We start from the raw sequence: 22,050 nt of genomic DNA on the forward strand, positions 1-22,050 counted from the left end.
TGACAAAACTTAAAGACCCAATTTATATTTATGTCTGAAAAAAATCCAGAGAAAGAGTTGCAGGTATACATTTAGCAATGATATAGTTTAGGAGTATAACCATGTAGATTCCAACAGTTGTGTTCCTAAAAATTTGAGCATGAAACTAATGATATTTTAAATATAGTAAATTTTTCACAAATGAGTACTTGTCTTATAACTTCTGGCCTGTGTTTGAATATGTTGAGTTTTAAAGTTGACTATATGATTTGGTATTTTAGTATTCATATTCTTATTTTTGCAATTGAAACCAATCCTGATCCATAAACTCATTTTTAAATTACATCAAAACAAGAGAGACATTTTTTAATTGGTATATTGCATTGAGACATATTATTTCTCCCACGTGGTGCCAAAAATCTATGTAGTAGAATATTTCTGACCTATTTCCTCCTGAAGTTTGCAAAAATGTTAGGTTAGGCTGGAGCTGGGGTATTTTTGTTTCTTTGATGCTCATGTGAATCTTCTCTCTAGACTGAAGTGAATCATTCTGATGTAAAATTTGATATTGCATTCATTCTCAAAAGTATACATCACAAATGAAGGAGAATCTATTAAGCTGCAAGGTATAGCTCAGAAAAGACAATAAAGTCATGCTATTTGCTAATGTGCTTTTTGGGGAGCTGGGTTAATTGGCTCATCTGTATGAGTTTGTAAGAGTGAGTGTGTTTGTGTGTGTGTGCATGCACCCACATACTCAGCTAAAGTGCTTCAGAGCAGCTAGTAAATGTAAGTAATGACTGGTGTTTATTATTATGCAAAGATACGTATCACGATAACTGAAGATAAAGCACACAGTTTGGCACAGCACACACCCATATGCCATTCATGACAAGCTAGTGGGGGTGTAGTGCAGTGGATTGGACAGCACTGGGTTCAAATCTCTATCACTTAATTGGGCAAACTAATTTCTCTGAGCTATATTATAAAATGGAGAAACTGTTAACTTTCTTCATTGGTAATTAAATATAAACAATATCATAAATATGAAGTAAAAAGAGAGTCCTTGCTCACAGGAAATGACTGTTAAATGTTAATGTCCTTTCTTTTTCCTCTTAAATGTTCAGAGATGTATATACAATGAGGCAAATGTGTATTTTAATAGGTGCCCACTGAAGAGTAGACTCATGATATCTAAGTTAAAAAGCAGGATTCTAAAATGTATATAAAATATGTTCTTGACTATGTTACAATATTTACAGAATAAAGAGTAAATGTTTTAGTTTTTTTCTATTTTCAAAATTATTCCTAATGAGCGTATCCTTTTTGTTTTTTTTAAAGTTTTTTTTAATTTTTTTCCTTTTTCTCCCCAAAGCCCCCCGGTACATAGTTGTATATTCTTCATTGTGGGTCCTTCTAGTTGTGGCATGTGGGACGCTGCCTCAGCGTGGTTTGATGAGCAGTGCCATGTCCGCGCCCAGGATTCAAACCAACGAAACACTTGGCCGCCTGCAGCGGAGCGCACGAACTTAACCACTCGGCCACGGGGCCAGCCCCAAGCGTATCCTTTTAATTATCAGAAAAATCAATAGATGGCACTGAAACGGCCATGCAGGGAGATTCTGAACATGATGCAACATGACCTTATACAAGCTAAGAGCCAGAAAAAGAAAGGAAATGGAAAAGAAATGGGGCATGTACTGCACCTCAGACCACACTCCTGCCTCCCACACCGTCATGCAGTCCTGGCCCTCGCAGCGCTGGGCAGAGGCAGGCTTGGGCCCCGTGCAGTCCCTCTCTCGGGCTCTAATCAGAGTTCCATTGCTCAATTGTTGCGTACAGGCCACTTGTCTGCTCTGCATCCCTTTTCCACAAGTTCGTGAACAGGGGGTCCATTCTGTCATCATCCACCTAAAAGCAAAGCAAGGGTCACTGGAACAAGTTAAAAGATATCTACCTACTATATATTTTGACACGTCTAGAGCTAACAGAATCTTACACAGTAACTCCTTACCTTTTTTTGACTAACATTATAGTTTTCTCTAAGACATGCATGCTTTCTATTGCTTTGAATTTTCCATATTTCTTATCTCAGGGCCTTGCTCTTATTAGAATCTCAAAGTATATATTAGATTCCATCCATATCATACTGCATGCTTTGCCTGTTACTGCTCATCATATCGCCATACTGAGATCCCTAACAAGCATAAAAGTGCTAACATACATGAGTTATTCCTGTTCTTTGTGTTTTAAATCTTCACAATAGCTCCATGTGTTAGGTAGTACAACTGTCATGGCCATTTACAAAAAGGGAAACCAAGGCAAGGAGAGCTGTAGTAACTTACCAAAGGTCACAAGGTTGTGGATTGAAATTGAACTGACACTGGAGATACCTCACAATGAGACATGTGCAGGTGGTAGCAAGGTAACAGAAACCTGTCATTGAGAATCCCCTCTTCCCTGGGGGACGCAATCACTAATGCATTATGCCTATCACTTGCAACAAGATTTGAGTCTGGGACATATCCTTCACACAAAACTACACACATTTCTTTAGGGTGGCCACTGTCTAGTTGCAATGCAGTCATAGACAATGGAGTTACAGGCTCACAGGGCTAAACATGAAGTGTCCTCATTCTAGAGGTCCCCAGGACTCCAATATTATTCTTGGATTTCACTGATTCACTGATTCAGTGATTCGGCCAATATATACTACGTATTTTAATACCTAGATAGAGATTCTTTTCCCAAACAATCATCAGGAAAGTGATATGTATCTATGTCACTTCCATTTCTAATGAATTGGGATCTATCCTAAGGACCACTAACTCAAAAGCCTCCCCAAAATTTATTTCAGGAAGGAACCAAGGCCTGTGCCAGTAACGTGATTCATGAAATTTGGTATTTGTCTGATTCCTGTCAATAAAACCCTCCCTGCATTTCCCATTATTTGGACAACCTTGCTGGGGCATCTAAATCCCCCACGAAACTCTCTGCACAATCCTATTTCAGCACAGTGCAGGGCAGTCAGAAGCCCTGAGCTTAATTCTGGGTTCCTTACTAGCTGTGCACATTCTTGGAACAGTACTTAACAGCTGTTAAGTTTCCATTGTCTCATTTGTAAAAGTGTTTATTATTATACTGTCTGACCTACAAGAGGCACTCAGTATATAGTACATACCATATATATATCACAATATATTTATAAATGATTTAGACCTATTGATGTATTTCTCTAGCTTCATCTCTCACTTGTTTAGAAAATAAACCATATGTTCAGCTTGTTCCCCAAACGCTTTTTATTTTCACTTCATGGCATTTGTTTATGGAGCATCCGCTGTATAGATCTCTGCCAGCCAGCTCCAAATCCCCACCTCCTAGAAGGGCTTCTCCATCCAACCACAGGGATTGTGTTCTCCTCTGCCTTCTGTCACCTGGCTTGTGGCACTCACACAAGATCTATTGGATATTCCCTAGGGAAGTGGAGGGGCTCACGGTCTACCTACAGATTTTGATGTTTTCCTTAGCATATAATCTCTTCAAAGGCAGAGATCAATGCCTTATTCTTCTTTGCAGCCATAACACTTTTTACACAACAGCTTTTCATTAAATATTTCTTGAAATGGAATTAGTTTCTCTCTAGAGTTTTCAGAAATAGCCTAAATTCTTCCAAATTTACTTAAGCCCAAATGTTCTTGGCAATGATCCAAAGTTTGAGAAGTCCACATCCTCCGCCAACCTAGTTTTCTCATCTGTATAATCTGTACAATGGTTTAATTCTAAATGATTCTACGCTTCTATTTCTGAAAAAGAAAAAAAAATAATGATAACATTTGCACTCCACTATTGCCTCTAGCAAAAGTTCTTGTCTGCTGGGCTATCAAGTATGATGTGCATCTACCATTTTGCTTTGGAGTCCCCTAGTGGCTTTTTCCTAAAGTGAATATTTATCTTCCAAATTTATTTTAGTTTCTGCTTCATCTTTCTCCACAAAGATACCCAGGCTATAAGCACAATTTAAGCTCATCTATGTACCTTTCCCCTCAACTGTGGAACCCAGAAGGCACTACTGAAAAGAGAAGTCTTTGCAATTTCATGGAATCTCATTTCTTTTAAATAAAATAAATTTTAGCAATCTCTAGTGTAATGACAAAAGTTGCCTTTTCCATTCCTTGTGAAAACTGCTCAAAAATAAGAACTAAAATGTAAAATATATTCTAATGAGAGAAAACATTTTGTAGTTTAGAATTCATCTAATTTGAAATTATCCCATTTCCTCATCTTTAAGATTCCTTCTTGCAAAGCTATTTACCAGTGCATCAATATATTTCATATTTGGCTCATAGGGTTCCATCAGGCTATGTGGTGACTTTTTCGCTAAATGAGAATGGAAATTAGAATATTTCTTACTAGGCTAGGGGGAAAGAAGAGGCAGGAGAAATGAAGGTTATGCTATGCCAGTAAGTCTTAGAAAGTTTTCCTGTGATGACCCCTAATAATTGCCCATGTCCATTTCTTACTTTCTAATATTTTGGTTAACCTCACTGACATTGCTTCTTGGTGGTTCAAAACATACTGCCTCCTTTTCCAAGGGAAGGTAGATAATAATCTCTAACAAAAAGACTTCCAGTCTCCAGCTGCAAAAAGTTCTCACTTAGAAATGTACTGACCTTTGAAAACTATTCCTTTTACCAAGTCTTTATGGGGGCATTTTTCCCCAAGATAGCCGAGGTCAGTGAAGGCACAATAACTCGTGTGTACCATACACTCTGATCCTTCACAGACCAAGTTAGGAAGTGACAAATATACTCTAGACCTCAAATCCAGCTAATTCAAGATTCCTGAGAGATCAGAAAAAGCCACTGCTCTTTCATCCAAATGGAAAAGCTATATGGTATGTAAAACAAATGGTGTTGTGAAATATTTTAATAAATTATTTAACATAAGATAAATTAGCATTTTAATATCTATTAAAAGAGATAGAGAGAAAGATAAGTCTTAGGAAGAATAATAACAAAAAGGATCCAGTTCTTTAGCTGACAGGGCAAAAGCCAAAAACTCTGCTTCTCTACCTGTCCAGCATTGAAGGGAAAGGTCCCAAGGACGTGACTGTAGGCAACAATAATTCCCTAGGTCACCCTTCCTGTTGATTACTACACTGCCTCATAAAAAAGCTTAACTAGTTCATCTACTAATGGACTTAGCCTGAAAAGCACATAGCCAGGCAAGTGCAATGGGTACAACATTACTGAAAATATATTCACGTACTTTTGTCTTATGCACATTCTTTCACATATCATTCACTGCCCTATTCCTTAGAAGCATATTTTTGCCTGGTTGGGGGAGTTAGGGGATAGGATTGTTAGAGCAGGAATGCAAAGGAAAAGTTGATAATCAGCTTTTGATACCTTAAATACACTGAATCTACAGAAAAGCAAGTCTTGAAATTTCAGCTTTGTAGAGGAAGAAAGGATTTTCCAAATTCTTTTAAGCTCTCATTAACATAGCATGAGCCAGATCTGGAGGGCTTAATTATTGCATTTTGCAAGAAGCCAGAAATAGAGGGGACTCAGGATGCAGTGCTACATCAGAAGGGGGAAGGCAGGGGGAATGGGGAAACTAGAACTGAGCATTAGCCTGGATGCCACTAATTCCCAAAGAGATTATTTAAGATAGAAAGGCCCAAATATAGTTGATTGGCAACTTTGTTCTTCCTCCCCTTAGTTATTTAACCACCCTCCCATACTTCCTCATGTGGTGGAGGGTCATGAATAAGATTGTTAGTTATAGACTGCTACAAAGCTACAAATTCTTTGCATATCTGAGTTGGAGGATGTGTAAATTCATTGTGACTCCCCTGTAGAAGCTATTGAGAGAGGAGTCAATTCTGTTTGGTTCCCTAAGAACTCACAGTTAGACTAACTCATTGAGCCTCAACAAATCCCTGAATGGCAGGATAGAATAAATCTCCCTGTCCTCAGATTCTAGAGGAATCAAGCCAGTATGACATTCTTTTTATCATTTTATCCCTAAAAGGTTTTAGGACTTTTGACACTGAGGTTGAGTCCCACTCCAGCCAAACATTAATTTTCATATGAAAGTGTGTGGATTTTCAGGAGCCCTGTGATGGGATCCATTCCAAACAGACTTGCTGCTAGCTCGCTCCAAAATTATACTCAGGTTCCACTCATTTGTTTCTGTTAGTGACTAAGGCATAGCCTTCTTTCTATGCCACTTTCAGCTGCTTGGCATTGCTGTTTTGTCCCCTACTTACATGTTTCTTGCCCGATTTGTTGCCTAATTCTCATCGGGGAAGTCACAGGCAGCCAAAGCAACTGACTGTCCAGTAACTAGGATCCAGATTAGGAATCTGGGGATCAGAGATCAGGAACCCAGCAGTTTGCATTCAGAACTCTGGGAAAGGACGTGAGAATCTAGCCTGTAGACCACACTGCCCCTGTTGTTGTGTAGGGGACTGGGTCCTGGTCAGTCCAGCTTTGGTTTGTATCACCCTTGGCAAGTTCTAACACACCATTTCAGAGAATTCAGGAACGAATAGCTAAATTCACCCCAATCACCAGATTTTTGAAGTAGTGACCAATAGGTTACCGAATAATTTTCATGACTCCTCCCTCCAGCCCAGTTAGTGGTTGTTTTCACACCATGGAGCACACTAGTTAAAGTCCAGGTAAATCTTAACTTTGCTGCTCCAATACTCTTTCCATCATGATGATTACCTTTCCTCCTTAGATCCAGCTTATTTAAAATCATACATTTTGGTATATCTTCCTTTGCATGGTTTTAAGAAAGTGTGATTTTGTTAATATTTTGAATATGTTTGAAAGACCAGCAATTTAAGCGACAAACAGAACCTTAACAATTGGTGGGACAGGTTACCTTGTTTGGCATGGTTGCTCGTTGCATTTGCGAATCTGTGGCTCTGGCTTGGTTAAGTATTTGCATTTCTTGCTGTCCACAATGCTGATATTTTTGTTCATGATTTTTGTGCAAGACACTGTTGTCTTCCTTTCTCCTGAAAAGAGCAAATAAACACATAAAGAAATGTTATCAGAGGCCTTTATATGATGGATTTAGGTGTGCATAGGCTTGTTGCAATTTTCATAGATATTTTAAACAAATTTTCAGTTAGATCAATAAAGATGATATTTATAATTTACACAACAAAATATATCTCTAGGCTTAAGGAAAATGAATGGTAATTTTTTCCTCCTAGGAATTCAATGACAAGCTTTATATTACAAAGGGATCGTGGCAGCCTAAGTTGACAAGATATTCATTACCAGTCCATGCTATCTTTTAGCATTAAGTGATGAAAAGCTACATATTCATAAAACCTATATGCATTCCTGAAAGCTCACAAACATGCATATAAACATGTGTGCACCTTTTATTATTTGGCTGTATGTCATCAGTGCTCTGTAGCAAGTTATAGGAAGCAAGCTTATTTTGAGTATAACTCAGACCTTTATTCTTATTGTCTCTGATAAAGACCCCAAGAATTCTAGAAATCCTCATTCCCTAATAATTGCCATGTTTTCTAAGAAAAGCCATGAGATTCTTACCATTTTCCACAAGATTTCAGAAAAATGGCTTTCCTACTTTCCCTGGTATGATGAAAGTCTGATTACAGGAGGTAAAAATAACCATTTGCATGCTGAGTTCATTTGGGTAGAGCCCTATAATTACACTAACTTGACAACACTTCTATTATTTCATCTTACACTTAAAAAAGCCTATTAAATATGTGCTAATTCTGTTTTCCTACAAATTCTAAATATCTAGATAAGATTTAATAACCTAATTTAACTCAGTGTTTGACATTATAAAATAATTAAATCAACCAACAATTTTAAAGCCAGATGGGTCACGAAGGATTAAGAAAAAAATCACAAGTCTTCTGGGTCTCTATTGAAAGGCCCATTAGTTAGGGTCCTATGACTGTCATGCAATGATAATTAGGGAGCTCAGAGTGTTCATGCCGGTCATGCCAAATTGGACAGCCTGGGCTGGTGGCAAAGAGGTCACTCTGTCATTTAATTAACAGAGAAGGGAGGCTGGCATCAAGAAAGAAGAAAAGAAGGGATGTAGAGAAAAAAAGACAACTACTCTGAATAATTTTTAAGTATCTTTTACTTTGACTTGACTGGGGTATGAGGGTAGACAAGAGGGTAGTCAAGTAGAAGGCAAAAGAACAGGCATAGGTTCAGAATCTTCCCTTGATTTCCCTCTCAACGGCACTGAGCAGAGTCCCACAACGATCTGTATCATACAAAAATCATGATTATATCTATATACATATGTGGATTAGCTAACAATTATATCTGCAGTTATTGCATATCATGTTATTGAAACCATTTAGATCTTCAGTTCTCTTTTCTAGCATAGGCAGCACAATGTTGGCCAAATTATTCCCTTTTTGGATAATACTAGGGTTCCGGTGCAATGCAATTTATTCTATGGGGGCTCAATACAGACAACAGAGTGCCAGGCAGGCCAAAGGCCTTTCCCTCGAGTGGGAGAATGTGTGCCTCCAACCAGGACTCTATGGCAGTCTATAAAGTGTTCACCAGTGGGCCAACAATGGGAAGGGCCTTGAGATGGACATCCAACCAGATTAGTAAAAGGTGGCCCTAAGAGTGTACAGATTAGGAAAAAGTCATGCCCTCTAGACAGATGAATTAGAAAACAGTGCTCCTTTCACTACACAGAAGTTGCCCTCAAACAGGGTGCATGGTTTGGCAAATGTAGCATGGGCTGAACGCAGTCGCCAGGACAAGGACTTTACCGCAGTACACCAGCTGCCTAACTGAAGGCAACAGCTGTGCCTCAGTGGTCTTCTAGCCTGACCTGTGCAGCTCATGCAGTCAGGCAAGCTGATGTTAACTTGTAGAGAAAAGGCAACCTTTCACGCCCCGGGTATAGCTTACAGGATGTCCAGGCCATTTTTTGGTGTGTCAAGAAGGGTGGGAGGTGGCACTGGACTTAATCATGGTAGTGTTCAATACTCACCAACTTCAACTTTCAAATAAACTGTCAGAGAAGGAGAAATGAATTATTATGTTCAGTTTTTTACAGAGAAAACTGGCCTCACAAGGCAGGAGTTACCTTTTAAATGTAAGAATTTGGAACAGAGTTTTGGTCAATTTCCTCCTAGTTTCCTATACTTCAGGTGCACCTTTATTACCTGATGCATATATTAAATAGATATTATGCAAATTTTGTATAATGCTAGCACGTTATTTCTACATTACAGTGATGCCTACCTAAAAGTAGGATTAAAATAAACGCTACTTTTGTGAAATATAAATGTTAGCTATAAAATCTAACTTAAGGCCTTCACAGTCATAAGACACTCTTTTACAGAACACATGTAGTTGCCTAAACTAATTTAGATAATGGCTTTTTGCCAACTACAACACAAAAAGATGACAAACAGACATTATCCAGAAAGCTTTTGCTGAACATATATGTAGTCACGGAACAAATAACTCAGGGCTAATTGTACCACAGTTTTTCCTTTCCTCAGAAAATATCTAACTTTAATTATACTGGCTTAGAGCTACCATAGTGAACTACTGAAAACATCTTTTAAGGATCAGTAGTGATATATGAAAATGGACATAGGTATTGGCATCATTTCAGGGAGCACCTTAGTGGTGCTCTAAGAAAGTATGAAGGCGTGTGAGTATGAACTGGGACACTTCCATTGTAGCGAGGAAGCTCACATCGTAAGTTTTTTGGCAGATAGGATAAACTTAGCCCTACTTTTTTTTATTTCGTTGAACAAAAACAACAGAATCAGAGGAAAAAAAATCTATTGCTCAGCTACAGAAACATTATGCCTATGAAAACACAACTAAGAACTCAAAGCCATATGGAAATGTTATTGTTTAATTTTTTTCTTTTATATATTTTTACGTCCTAGCCAACACAGGAAATTTCCATTCTAGCATCTAATAGCAGTATTTACAATGCATCCAATACCGTGGAACTTAGGGACGAACAGAAAGCGATGAAGCGACTGGCCTTCTGCCTGAACCATGAGTAGCTGCAAGCTGTTGACAGTGTATTACTTGTTTTATGGCAATTAACTTCACCTCTGGGTCATTCCCATTAAATCAGCATTGAGGAAATCTGTTTCACCGTTTTAAACACAATTACGAATAAAATAAAATAGCCATTAATGCATTCATCTCATTACCAAATTTGGGCAAAATCTGAAAATGAAAGGTCATTTTTATTTACTGACTCTTTCTTTGTTTTCTGAAGACATAAAGACTAGATATTATATTGTGTGCCTTCTTTTCCAGTCTCAGAGATAAGCCAATATTTTTTTCTATGCTCTGTATTTAACCAAAGGGATATTTTTAATAAAGCTACATTCTATTTAGGTAGATCACATTTCTAGAACTTGCATCATAAATGTAGAAACACATGCTCAGGACAGGGTTCAGTGTGTTTAAATTTTCTATATATTATTGGAGATCCCAAACTTTTTAATAAAATTATGGAACTCTATAAGACAGAGACTATATATATTCATTTATCTTTATAATTTTCTTTTAAACTATTTTTTTCTGTTGAACTAATAATGGCCAGCAAGCAAGTGAACCAGAAGTAAATATACTTTATTGAGGATGAAGGACTTTTCTCTGAGCACTTCTAAGAGATACATAAAATGCTGGTTATTTTTTAAGCATACATTTTTTAACTTGAACAACTTCCAAAAATCATGTCATGCCATTTACTTCTTAGCTATTCTTTTTACATTTCTTTAAAATATTTTTCCCTCAGGGTTTGGGCTTAATATTAAAATGACTATTTCGTTTTCTATTTTAATGAAAAAATTTTATTTCATATTGTTCATAACATCCAATACATAATCCAATCTGATCTTGTCATTCCCATGCACACAAATATTTTAATGGGATCCCATAACTTTCAAGTTAAATTTAACTTGAGTGCTAGCATAACACTCAAGGATCTTTATGAACTAGCTTCTTTCTACTTTCCTAGGCAAATCAGTTCCCACTCCTTGATCCCATATTTTGTACCCTAGTAATAAACATTCTTACCAACACCAGTGCCTTTGCACCTATGCATATTCCTGGAAGGCTTTCTACCTCTCCCCATATGACTCTGTATAGTGATTTTACTATTATCTGTCCCCTACTAGATGGACAATGAACTCTCTAAAAGTAGAAAGCACTCATCTTTGGACCACCCAGTAATAGTCAGTGCACAGTCAGTATTGGTAAAGGAATCAATGACTGAAATATAAGCATGTAATTCAAGCCCAAAGTTCCTTCTCTACTAAGAGGCTCATCTCAACACTGTGTTTCCTAAAATGGTGAAAAATCATTGGCAAAAGACTAATTGAAATAGTTATCTATGGCAAGTCCACTTAATGGATTATCATTTAGGTATTAAACTTCAAGTTTATAGGGAGTTTCCAATAATACAAAAATATTCCTATTACTTTAAGAGGGTAGAATACACAATTGTACTATTGAAATAAAATGCACAGAAAAAAGTATTTTTGCATTTTTTTTGGCTAATAACATTTATTTTGGTACACGCAAAGTGCCTTTAAAATGGAAAAGCTGAAACAAACTGCACCCTTAAAAAGATACAGGCATTTGAACACTAAGATATTTCTCCTCAACTTGGACCCAAAGTCTTGGATGCCTCCTCAGAATTTAGTCGTGAACAAGGACAGCCCTGTCTAGAGGCGAACAGCATGAGAGTCGTAAGCTAGTAGGATTTGGACTAATGTGAAGAATGTGTAATGTTAGCTTATTCTTTTCCCCTTTAAATTGTATCTATTCAGATTTCCTAAACCCATGTTTAACTCGTCATTTACTTCAAAAGAGGTCATTGAATTTTGCAGTCCTTGTTCTAGCTTTTATACAATTAATTCATTCACTAGATCAAAATAAATCCTAGAGCAATGCAGTGATTTATGCAGTATGAGGAATGCTGATTTCACATACACGCTCAGATATTCTGGAACAATACATCTCTAATGCCTCCGAAGGCTAAGATCACTTAAAACAGGTCTTTTATGTCAAAAGGAACTTTATCCACTGACCCACTCTTCTGAGGTGCCAAGATAAATTTAAAACATTCCTTCAAAGATTTTTTAGATATTTTAGAACACCAATGTAAAACAAACATTTGTTTCACCAATACATTGTAAGCTGTTTGAAAATAAAAGGACTAATTTCAATAGGCAATGCTAAAATACAAAGCGATATATCAATTCAAATCATTCTAGAACCATCAGAATTTGAAAAGACAGTGATGAAAAGTGTACATATGTTAAACTGTTGGAAAAATTTACTTGAGATCACCAGCATCCGTTAGATATTTTAAAACAATATTCCCTCTTGAAGGAATGTTTCTATCTTAGGCTTTTCAGATCTTGTAATAACTGGTATTAATCAGTTAATAGAAATGCACAATGAATTAACCTTAATTTGGGTTATCATTTTAAAACTTAGTTTGAGATACTGATATAAAAGATCATTGTAATAAATATTTAGCTACACAACACTAGGTATCTCAAAAAAATTTTTTCCCCACTTATTGCTGACAGTCTAATGCCTTACAATAGAATTAAAAAAATAACTTATGTGAAACATTGAAACTTTATACCGTTCCATGATACTTTATTTGCTCTTGCTTAATGTATTCCTGTGAAGTAAAATAGTGCTATTATTTCTTTGCTCTTGAAGATAAATTTTACATGAATCTGTTTCCAATGTTCTATGCTTTGAACTTACTCTCATTTAATTCATGAATATGCTGAAAGATTACAAAGCTCTTTCTGGCTATAAAATCGAAAATACGAAGTCAGAAATGATGCGATTCTTGAAATCCTGTCCATCCACTTTATTTATGAACTGCAAAGGAAAATAATATCCAAAAGCCCAGAAATATTTTGGCATTGAATTCAATATGCGCCCTATTAACATAGTCAGAGATAATTGAAAACTGTTGACTAAACACAATGGAACAGATTTGAGAAAGATCTATTCAAGCGCAAATCATATAGAGATCGTGTATAATTAGAAGGATTATTTTGCAAAATAAACCATTTGAAATAAAAATAAGGACATATCTAAATTCTTATTTAACAGATTAAAATAAAACATGTCTTTGAATCCAAAGAAAACTTACATAATCTCTAAGGGACATGCTCTATTTTGTGGAAAGAAATGGCATTAAGCCTCCTGAGCTATTCTTGAAGGAAGTATATGATGAGGAGGAAAGAAGACTTGAACTCAGGAATCCTGGATTCTAATCCTGGCTCTACCCCCAGTGGGCATGTGACCACGGGAAGTCAGTTAACCTCTATGCTCTTCAATTTTCTCATGTTAATAATTAAGAAGTTATGCTTGAGAATATCTAAAAGCCCTTGTGACTCTGAAACTAAAAGAATTTATAATGAACCTCTAATTCTTTACGGTTTGGCAATTGGCAAAACATATACTAGGCTGTAATTAATGTGATTTTTGGAAAAATTTTTAACCCTAAAAACTTGCTTTTTCAAATTGAAGACTGACAAGTTCTGTATGTTTACTTCTGATGCAGCTTTTATTAGACCACAATTACAGAAAGAAAAAAATTTAGGATAATAAAATTCACTGGGCAAACATTTTCCTGCCTAGAATTTCAAATATAAACAGATTTTAATGACTGCCTTTCAGTGCTGTAACAGGAACCATCAACCTTTTCATCACTCCACTTCCCCACAGCTCACCATTGCCTGGCGGCTGGTCGTTCTAATCTGAGTTATATAAAGAGAAAATTCTAACCGTGTAGATTTTCACTTCAAATATATTTGTTTCTGTTGTATTTTTGTCTTTTTATTTGGATAGAAGATATGAAGCAGAATCTCTTAAGTGAAACAGGCCCTGGCATCAGTGAAGAAAGGGTGGAGCAGAGGAACAGGAATCCAGGTGTATATGGGAGCATCAGCTGGAGACAGGAGGGGAGAGGATCTCAAGTCACATGGCAATAAAGGGGCCCCAGGAGAAACATGGCCAATGAAAATTTCATTGTGGCAAAGATGACCAATAAATTCTTTTAAATTGCAAGAATGATCTGAAATCCTTTTGTTGTAATCACTCTATATCCTTGGGAGCAAAGCATGATCTGTATAATCTCCCCTTCCTCTGCCCCACAATGGTGCCTTTACTCTGGTGACCCCTTAAGGCCAGGTGCTCCACGAGTCAGCTGAGAAGCCCAGATCTCTGAGCACTTTGACAAAAGCTGCTTCTCCCCAGCCTCCGCACCTCTGGATGTTGCTGGCACCTTTTTGCTCTCTCCTGAGGACACTGTTTCTTGCTTTCCCTGCAGCCTCCAGGGGGGTGGCCATTTTCCTGCTTACGCCCTGCACCTTTGGATTTAGAGGCAGCATGGGTGTCCATCCTCCTCAGGCCACTACCCAACCATTCTCTCTTCCTTCTTCCCAAACATCCAGCTTTAGATCAGACTATAGAACGCATCCCCCTTCTTGCTGGAGTCAAACACCAACCCTTGGGCCACTCCCTCTCTTTAAGATTTTAGTTCCTGGATTATTGTTATATTTTCTAATACTGCTTCTGGCACAATTTTTGTAATTATGTTATCCATTTGAATGATTCTTCTAACACTGAGACCTCTCACTTCCTAGCCTCTTCTCTTCCCAGAGATCCTGCCTTTCACTTTACTTCAGCCATGAACTCCCTTGGTCTTGTTATTACCAATAACTATGACTCCTCCATAATCTCAGCTCTATTTTCTGTCACCATCTCCTGTGTTCCCAGCCCTCTCCCTTTAATACCCTGAGACTAAAAGTTCTTTAACCCCACCAGGCCCTATAATCCATCAATCTTACCACATTTTCACCGTCTTTCAAGCTGCTGATCTCTTTACTTTCCTCCTTATATAACTAAATTCCATGATGAACCATTTTCAGCTCCTTACAAACAACCTCAGGTCACCTATATTTTTTATTTTTATTTTTTTATACTCACCTGGCAATTCCCAAACTCACTCCACAAGTGCATCTGCATGCTATACATAACTGAAGGGTAACACACCATTATGTTGGCTGTTGTCAAACTAAGTTCATGACCCTTAACTTCAAGTGTACCATCAGGGAGAGCTACCACACAATCAAGATACATTTACCCACTTCATTCACTCTCTCACTCTCTTAAGTGACCTCTTTTCCAAATTCTACTATCTCCTTTTTCCACCTTCGCTGTTAGCAAGATGGCTTTTATTAATAAAATAGATGTAACTAGAAGACTACCACTATAAGTTCCTGTCGCCTGCTTCTGTTCACAAATACTGTCTTTTCTCCTGTTACTAGTGATGGGCTGTCCATATTTCAACCCAAAGCCAACTACTCCAATCCATCTCCAGCTTGCCTACTCAAGGATATCACTTCACCCATTTTTTGCTCTCTTCTTTGCATCACTAGTTTTCCATTCTTTTCTAGAAAATGCACACTGGCAATTAATCATGTGTAATTCCCCCTGTTAAATACAACGACAACAAACTCATATTCCCCTCCAGCTGTTGCTGCATTTCTCTGTTTTCTTCTTTCAGCAATATTTCCTAAGTTACCTTGAATCCTTTCTCCGATTCATGATATGTCATTTTCTCTTGAATTCATTCCACTTAGTCGTTTGAGCCAAATACTTCATTAAAATGAATTTTGACAGGGTCATCATTGACCTCTATGTTTCAAATATAATAAAGACATTTTAAAATAAAATAAATGCAATATAATATATTTAAACATAAGAGTCAATTCTCAGTCCACATTATTTTTGACTTAGCAGCTTTTGATATAGTTGATCATTCTCTCCTTCTTGTAATACCTTCTCTCTTGCCTTTCAGTTTCCAATTCTTTATGGAGTTTGGAATTTCAGATAAGGGGTGGTGGATCTGTCTTAATTGTCAATGGCTAATCAGAAAACAACTGCTGTTTTGGAAAGACAAATATTGCAAAATCCTTCACCTCCTCCACATGTTGCATCGCAATCTTCCCAGCCTGTGTGTGTCCACATGAAAAGGGGTTCAGGTGCTTTAGAACTCTGATTCTCTGGAAGAGGGTCTGATGGGATAGTGTATTCATAGTGAAGACCATAATTCTGGTCTTGAAACAGCAGCACCTATAAGATAATATATAAAAGTGATCAAGGCAGATGGGTCAAAGTAGAGCACGTTCAAAGTGAAGCATAAAACTAAGGATATTGATACCTTAAAATGCTTATTGCATGGTGTGCAAGCTCCCTTAATCCATAGTAGAATTGGGACATTACTGCTTAGATGTTGAAACTGTCATACTCTGAAAAGACTGGAGTTACACACTTACCTCTGAGCTACAGACCGCAAGAAAAAAAGCCCATTTGAATGAGTGCAGAGATACCAGATCATTTTCTCTCAAGCTGATGGACTAAACAGTTCCCCAAAGCATGGTACATGGATGAGATAACATTAGCAGGGGGTCAGGGATATGTGTCCTATCTAACATCAACATATAACCCACAATCTAATATCAAATGCAGCCTTTTCAAGCACATAAAACTAAAAGATGGATAGTGAGAACCTGTATCAAGAGAGGAGGAGGATAGAAGACTTTGGGAATCATTTCACTCCATAGGGTAGAGAACTTCTAAGCCAACTGGAGGACAAGAATTATATTCCATATATGTTTACAATTAACTTTTAATTTTGGCAAGGTTACTAATTTTCCATTTGTAGTAATGATCACTTCCTCTGTAAAGAATCTATGTGTAAATGAACTTGATAATAAATATTAAATTAATAATGGTACAGTTATGTATACATATGTAAACAGTGCAATAAACCATAAAGGATGCATGAGAATGACTGAACTTTGGGCTACAGTGGACTAAACCACAAGCAGGGACCGTGTCTGTTTTGTTCTCCCCTGGGACCCACTGCATCATCATGAGCAGTCATACATATTTTAAATTAAAGAAAAATATCTGAAATATACTCATTTTAAATGAAAGAATGAATGAGAATATATGTTTCTTTATAAATATATTTACACAAAATATGTCAAATAACCCCATGGAATGTATCAATTCTATCGATCTAAGGAATTATGGAAGCAATCTATATAATACAATATCATGCATAAAAATATATATCTAAATTTGAAATTATGGTAAATTATTAGAGAACTTTCTTTGATATTTAACCTGTATCAAGTAGTTGTAATGATAGGTAATTTAGAGTTAACACTCCATGGGAGAAAATTTAAATGAGCCCAAGGTTAATTTTCTTTACTTTTTCTCAAGAGTCTACTCAATATAGCAACAGAAATATTAAGATATATTTTAATATGTGGATTGGGGAACCAGCATGATGGCATTATAAATCACCTATATCAATAATAAAAATAATAGTTTTTAAACTCACATATACATAATATAGTGGGTACTAATTCTAAGTGTATCCTGGTGCTTATTTTGGCTTTAAATATCTCATTTGATATTGCCTGTTATAAGTGACTTTCAGCTAAACGCGTTAAAAAAGAGAGAGAGAGTGAGATTAACTTACCTTGTTTATGCACATAACCAGACTATTTCATAGTTTTTAAAGTGATGAAGTGAACATATAAATAATAGCTATTTGCCAATTTATTTAATTAAATGAAAATGTGTCTATTTTTCCTAACAAAACTACCTTTTCATTGATAGAACTTTAGATTGTCCTTGAATATCTAATGCCATTTAAAATAAAGACATTGGCTACAAAATCATTAGCTCTTTCTTAAACCATTTGAATTTGGCAGTATTCTTTGCAAGAAGGAAAGTGTGACCGTGTTGCAGTTGAGGGCACATACTGAAGCATGGCAGCAGAAAGTATTGCCTTTCAAAATTCAGTACCGGCTTTCAATCTGTAATAGTCATTAAAGAAAAATATCTTAAAAGTGCAGTTTCCCTTGGATTACTGAATAAATCCAGGTCACACAGATGCCTTCTTTTAGACATAGTTCACTGACTTTAATTACGTTTCATGCTTCCAGGAAAAACCTTGGTAATTACAAGTCAGATTAAGAATTCTGCATCAAGGAAACTCCATGTGCCCAGCCCTGAGGTCTCACATATACTGTTTTAAGATTTTTGAATTAGAGGCTCAGTAAAAGAGCCTCAGTCTTGCTCCATAAAAAGTGTGGGTTACATTCATATAAGGCAGGCAAGCTGATGGCATTTTCTGCAACTCAGTCATTAAAACATGTTTGTTGTTGATGATGTTATTATAAGTGACCCAATCATGGAAAGGGCAAGATAATTGGTCATACAATGTTCTGTTAGTCATTTTTTTCTCTCTCCAGATTGCACAGAGCACAGAGTGGAGTTTCCAATTCAAATTAAGTAATGTGATCCAAAGAAACTGGAGAGATGAACAAAATAATTATTCAAGGCATACATACACTTATGAATCAAGGCTGTCTGGTGTAAAGAACTTCTAAGCTTTATATCATGGGAAGAAGTATAGAAGATTGATTAACACCTGGTTTATTAACAGATAACTTCTTGGGAGACACTGTGCACATTACTTAACCTTTTTCATACTTAAGTTTTTTAAAAATTTGTAAAATGGAGTAATAACGATACATATTACACAGGGTTATTGTCAGGATTAAATGCTGTAGTGAATGTAAAGCACTTTTGGACAGTGTCTGACTCAGTGCTCAGTGAATGATGTATATTATTATTATTAAGATTTGGAACAGAAGGTCCCCACACAACTAACCTTACTCCCTGTATTCCTGTTGGTAGAGCCTACTGACTGCAGTTCTACAAAACATTGTTATTAGAAGTGTGGTCCATGAATCAGCAGTAGTGGCATCACCTGGGAGCTGGTTAGAAACACAGATCTCAGGTTCCTCCCCAGACCAAATGAATCAGAATGTACATTTTAACAAGAACCCCAGGTGATTTGCAGACACATCAAAGTAGGAAGAACAAACAGGCCAACATGTAATTTGAACCTCCGGCTCCTAGACTAGCAACACAGATGTCTCCAACTGAAGACAAATTCAACTTAAATTGTATAGAGGTATTAAATAATGTGGCACGCCACACTCCAAATAAATAGTCAAGTGATTGTGTTTTAGAGTATTTCTTATGTGAAGACTTAAGGAGGAGTTCAAGTGTCTGAATTTTAGACTTTGCTGCTAGGACAGAAAACATACCAGTTGTGCAGTCAGTCCTCTGGTCCCTGAGACATTAGCACTGACTGCAATGATCAAGGTCAAAAAGGGCATGTGAACCTGCCACCAGCTTGGGCATAGAGCCCTACTGTTCTGCTTCTTCCACTACAAACTCTGTCCTGCCTCATATCTAGTCTTTCAATATATGGTAAAGAGACTTATCATCCCAAACTCTCAGATGTTCATAATTCTTTCTTTCTAGTAAGAAAACAGAACAGGGTAATTGGAAGCACTGTTAGATATAGTTACCAAATCTCTTCCCCAGGGACAACACCATTTTATACAGATGCAGACAATGTTCATTTCACAGATGTATGTAATGCCATGATCTGCTATATTATAGCACTCTCTTTACAGACATCCACTCTTGTTAGTAAATGTGTGCTTTTAGGAAAAAGAGATTCCTTATTGCCTGGTAATTCACCTCTACTTTGAGTCTGTGAATTCGCTAAAACATCATGTTTCTCTTGTAATAATTTGTTTTAGACATCATGATTTAAAACATATTTTTAAACAACACCCTAAAAGCCTACCTCTTAAATGATTTTAAATGTCTACCTGATAGCTCAAATTTGGAAAAAAGATTAGAGAAGGCACGATAGAAATGCCCTTTGCCATAGCAAGATTGCTTATGCAATGTTATCGATTTGTTCCCTCATACCAGGAGGTGTAAAGGTGATGTAGTGGGACCTTTGGCAGAGATCTTCTCCCAGAGGCCTCGTCTTACATAATGGACAGTAGTTCCGGCTAAGTTGAATGCTCCAGAGTGTTCAATCTTCCAGTCACTATTAATAGATTGTTTTCCAGTGTCTCGAAGAGCTATAAAGAGGTTCAAAATATTATAAGAATTAACAGGTCAGCGTCATTAATCAAAATCCACTTCACATGATTTCCTTAAAAGCATTTCATTCATTTCTAAACTAATATGCCAACACTCCCTGATGTAAAACATGTGGCATCTCCTCTTTGGGAAAGTGCACAGTCATAGCAAATGCCACAAGCTCTCCTTCTCTCCTAAAGCCATCCACATCTACACACTGACATTTATCTTTGCCTCCACCAACCTCCTTTTGACACTTGATGTCTGTAACCGTTATTTTCGTCCTTATTCATTCTTATGTCCTTAATCATTTATTATGTAACATATTATTATTTTAAGGCTATGTGTGTCTGTGCTGTTTATGCAACGACAGGGTTAAATTCATTACAAAACCATTCAAAGATAACATGCTGGTTTTAAAAAAAGAACTCAGGATCCTTTTCACATCCTTCATTTGTGATTTGCTGTGTATAAGAACAAAAGATAAATGTTAATTCTCACTGACAAATAGCCACCATTTGTATGGGATTTTACAGAATTTTTTTTTTTATTTTAAAGATTGGCACCTGAGCTCACAACTGTTGCCAATCTTTTTTTTTTTTCTGCTTTTTCTCCCCAAATCCCTCAGTACTTAGTTGTATATTTTAGTTATGGGTCCTTCTACGTACAACTTTTTTTACCTACATTTTTTCCCCTTTCTTTTTTGACCTGATCTCTGCTACTATTTTATTAAGATTCATGACATGGAAATGAGATGTCATGATTGCCATTTAAATTAAGGATTCCTTTTTATTTTTTGCAAATGATTTTATTATTTTTTTAAGTTAAACTTTTAGATTCTCCCATATCACTGAATTCTCTTTCACAAAGACATTTACATAAAGATTCATTGAAGACTTTTATGTCATAATTCTGTGAAACTGTTTTGATGACTTAAGCCGATAAATTTTCCTAAATGTTATTTAAACAAATTTCTATTTATTGAATGTTTGAGGGTTTCCAAATTTTTTATATTGTAAATAATGCTCAGATAAATATACTGTACACTATTTACATATATATTTAAATATTTCCCTTGGATAGAGTCCCAGATTTGGAATTACAGAGCCAAAGAAAAGGAACACTTAAAGATTTTGAAAAATAATTTCAAATTGATTTTCATAATGGTTGCATCAATTTATGCTTCTGTCAGTGACTGAGAGTGCCCATTTCTGAACATCTCCTTGGAAGCACCTTTCTCTTGTATAATATTTAATCATAACTGAATAATTACTTATCAAGTATCAGATCTAAGTCAGGAAATACTCAAAGTTCTTGGATCTCCTAAAACAAACAATATAAATATGTTCTTTGGCTTCATGATATTTATAAGCTAACTGGCAAAACAGACATTAAACAAGTTATATAAGTAACTAACTAAAATTATGCTGAAACTTGTGTGAGAGGAGTTAGGAAAGGCTGGCCTGAGGATGTCATTTACTGAGGATGTTAGCCAGGGGAAAACAGATGCAGAAAAAGAACATTCAAGAATGAGGGAACTGGAGAGGTGTCAGGACGGTGGTGTAGGCGGACTCTGAACTCACCTCGTCCCATGGACACAACAAATTTACAACTACTCTGGGAACAATTACCCCTGAGAGAGAACTGAAAACTAGATAAAAAGAACCCTTGCAACAAGGGACAGTCCCAACTGAGGTAGAAGCGGCAAACATTCCTTGCTGGAGAGAATAAAAGCCACCTTCACAAGCTGTGGTGGTTCATGGCTGGCTAGAAGCAATAATAAGGTACACAGCCTTCCCTGGAGGAGTGGGGGACCTGAGCAGGGGAGCACTACTGCTATAAGCATCCTTTGGACTCAGCACAACTGAGATAAGTCTCATGATATCTGGCTTTGCTGGCTACTAACAACACCGAGGAATATCCCCAGAAAAGCTATCGGACATAAGGGAAAAAAAGCCACCTCTTAAAGGACCCATGC

The 22,050-nt window shown here is 36.7% G+C and overlaps 1 protein-coding gene across 1 annotated transcript in view; it reads right to left on the reverse strand.

Moving 5' to 3' along the window:
- The window catches only part of ADAMTS19 (ADAM metallopeptidase with thrombospondin type 1 motif 19), a 237,160-nt gene that overhangs the window by 25,232 nt on the left and 189,878 nt on the right, over positions 1 to 22,050 (reverse strand). Inside the window, exons 17-20 of the mRNA XM_044743732.2 lie at positions 19,914 to 20,071; positions 16,019 to 16,172; positions 6,877 to 7,012; positions 1,686 to 1,890 (exon numbers count right to left, since the gene is read on the reverse strand). Coding sequence (XP_044599667.2) covers positions 1,686 to 1,890; positions 6,877 to 7,012; positions 16,019 to 16,172; positions 19,914 to 20,071 — 653 coding nt within the window. The remainder of the gene's footprint in view (positions 1 to 1,685; positions 1,891 to 6,876; positions 7,013 to 16,018; positions 16,173 to 19,913; positions 20,072 to 22,050) is intronic.

This window comes from Equus asinus, chromosome 9, assembly GCF_041296235.1.
Source record: "Equus asinus isolate D_3611 breed Donkey chromosome 9, EquAss-T2T_v2, whole genome shotgun sequence".
NCBI lineage: Eukaryota > Metazoa > Chordata > Mammalia > Perissodactyla > Equidae > Equus > Equus asinus.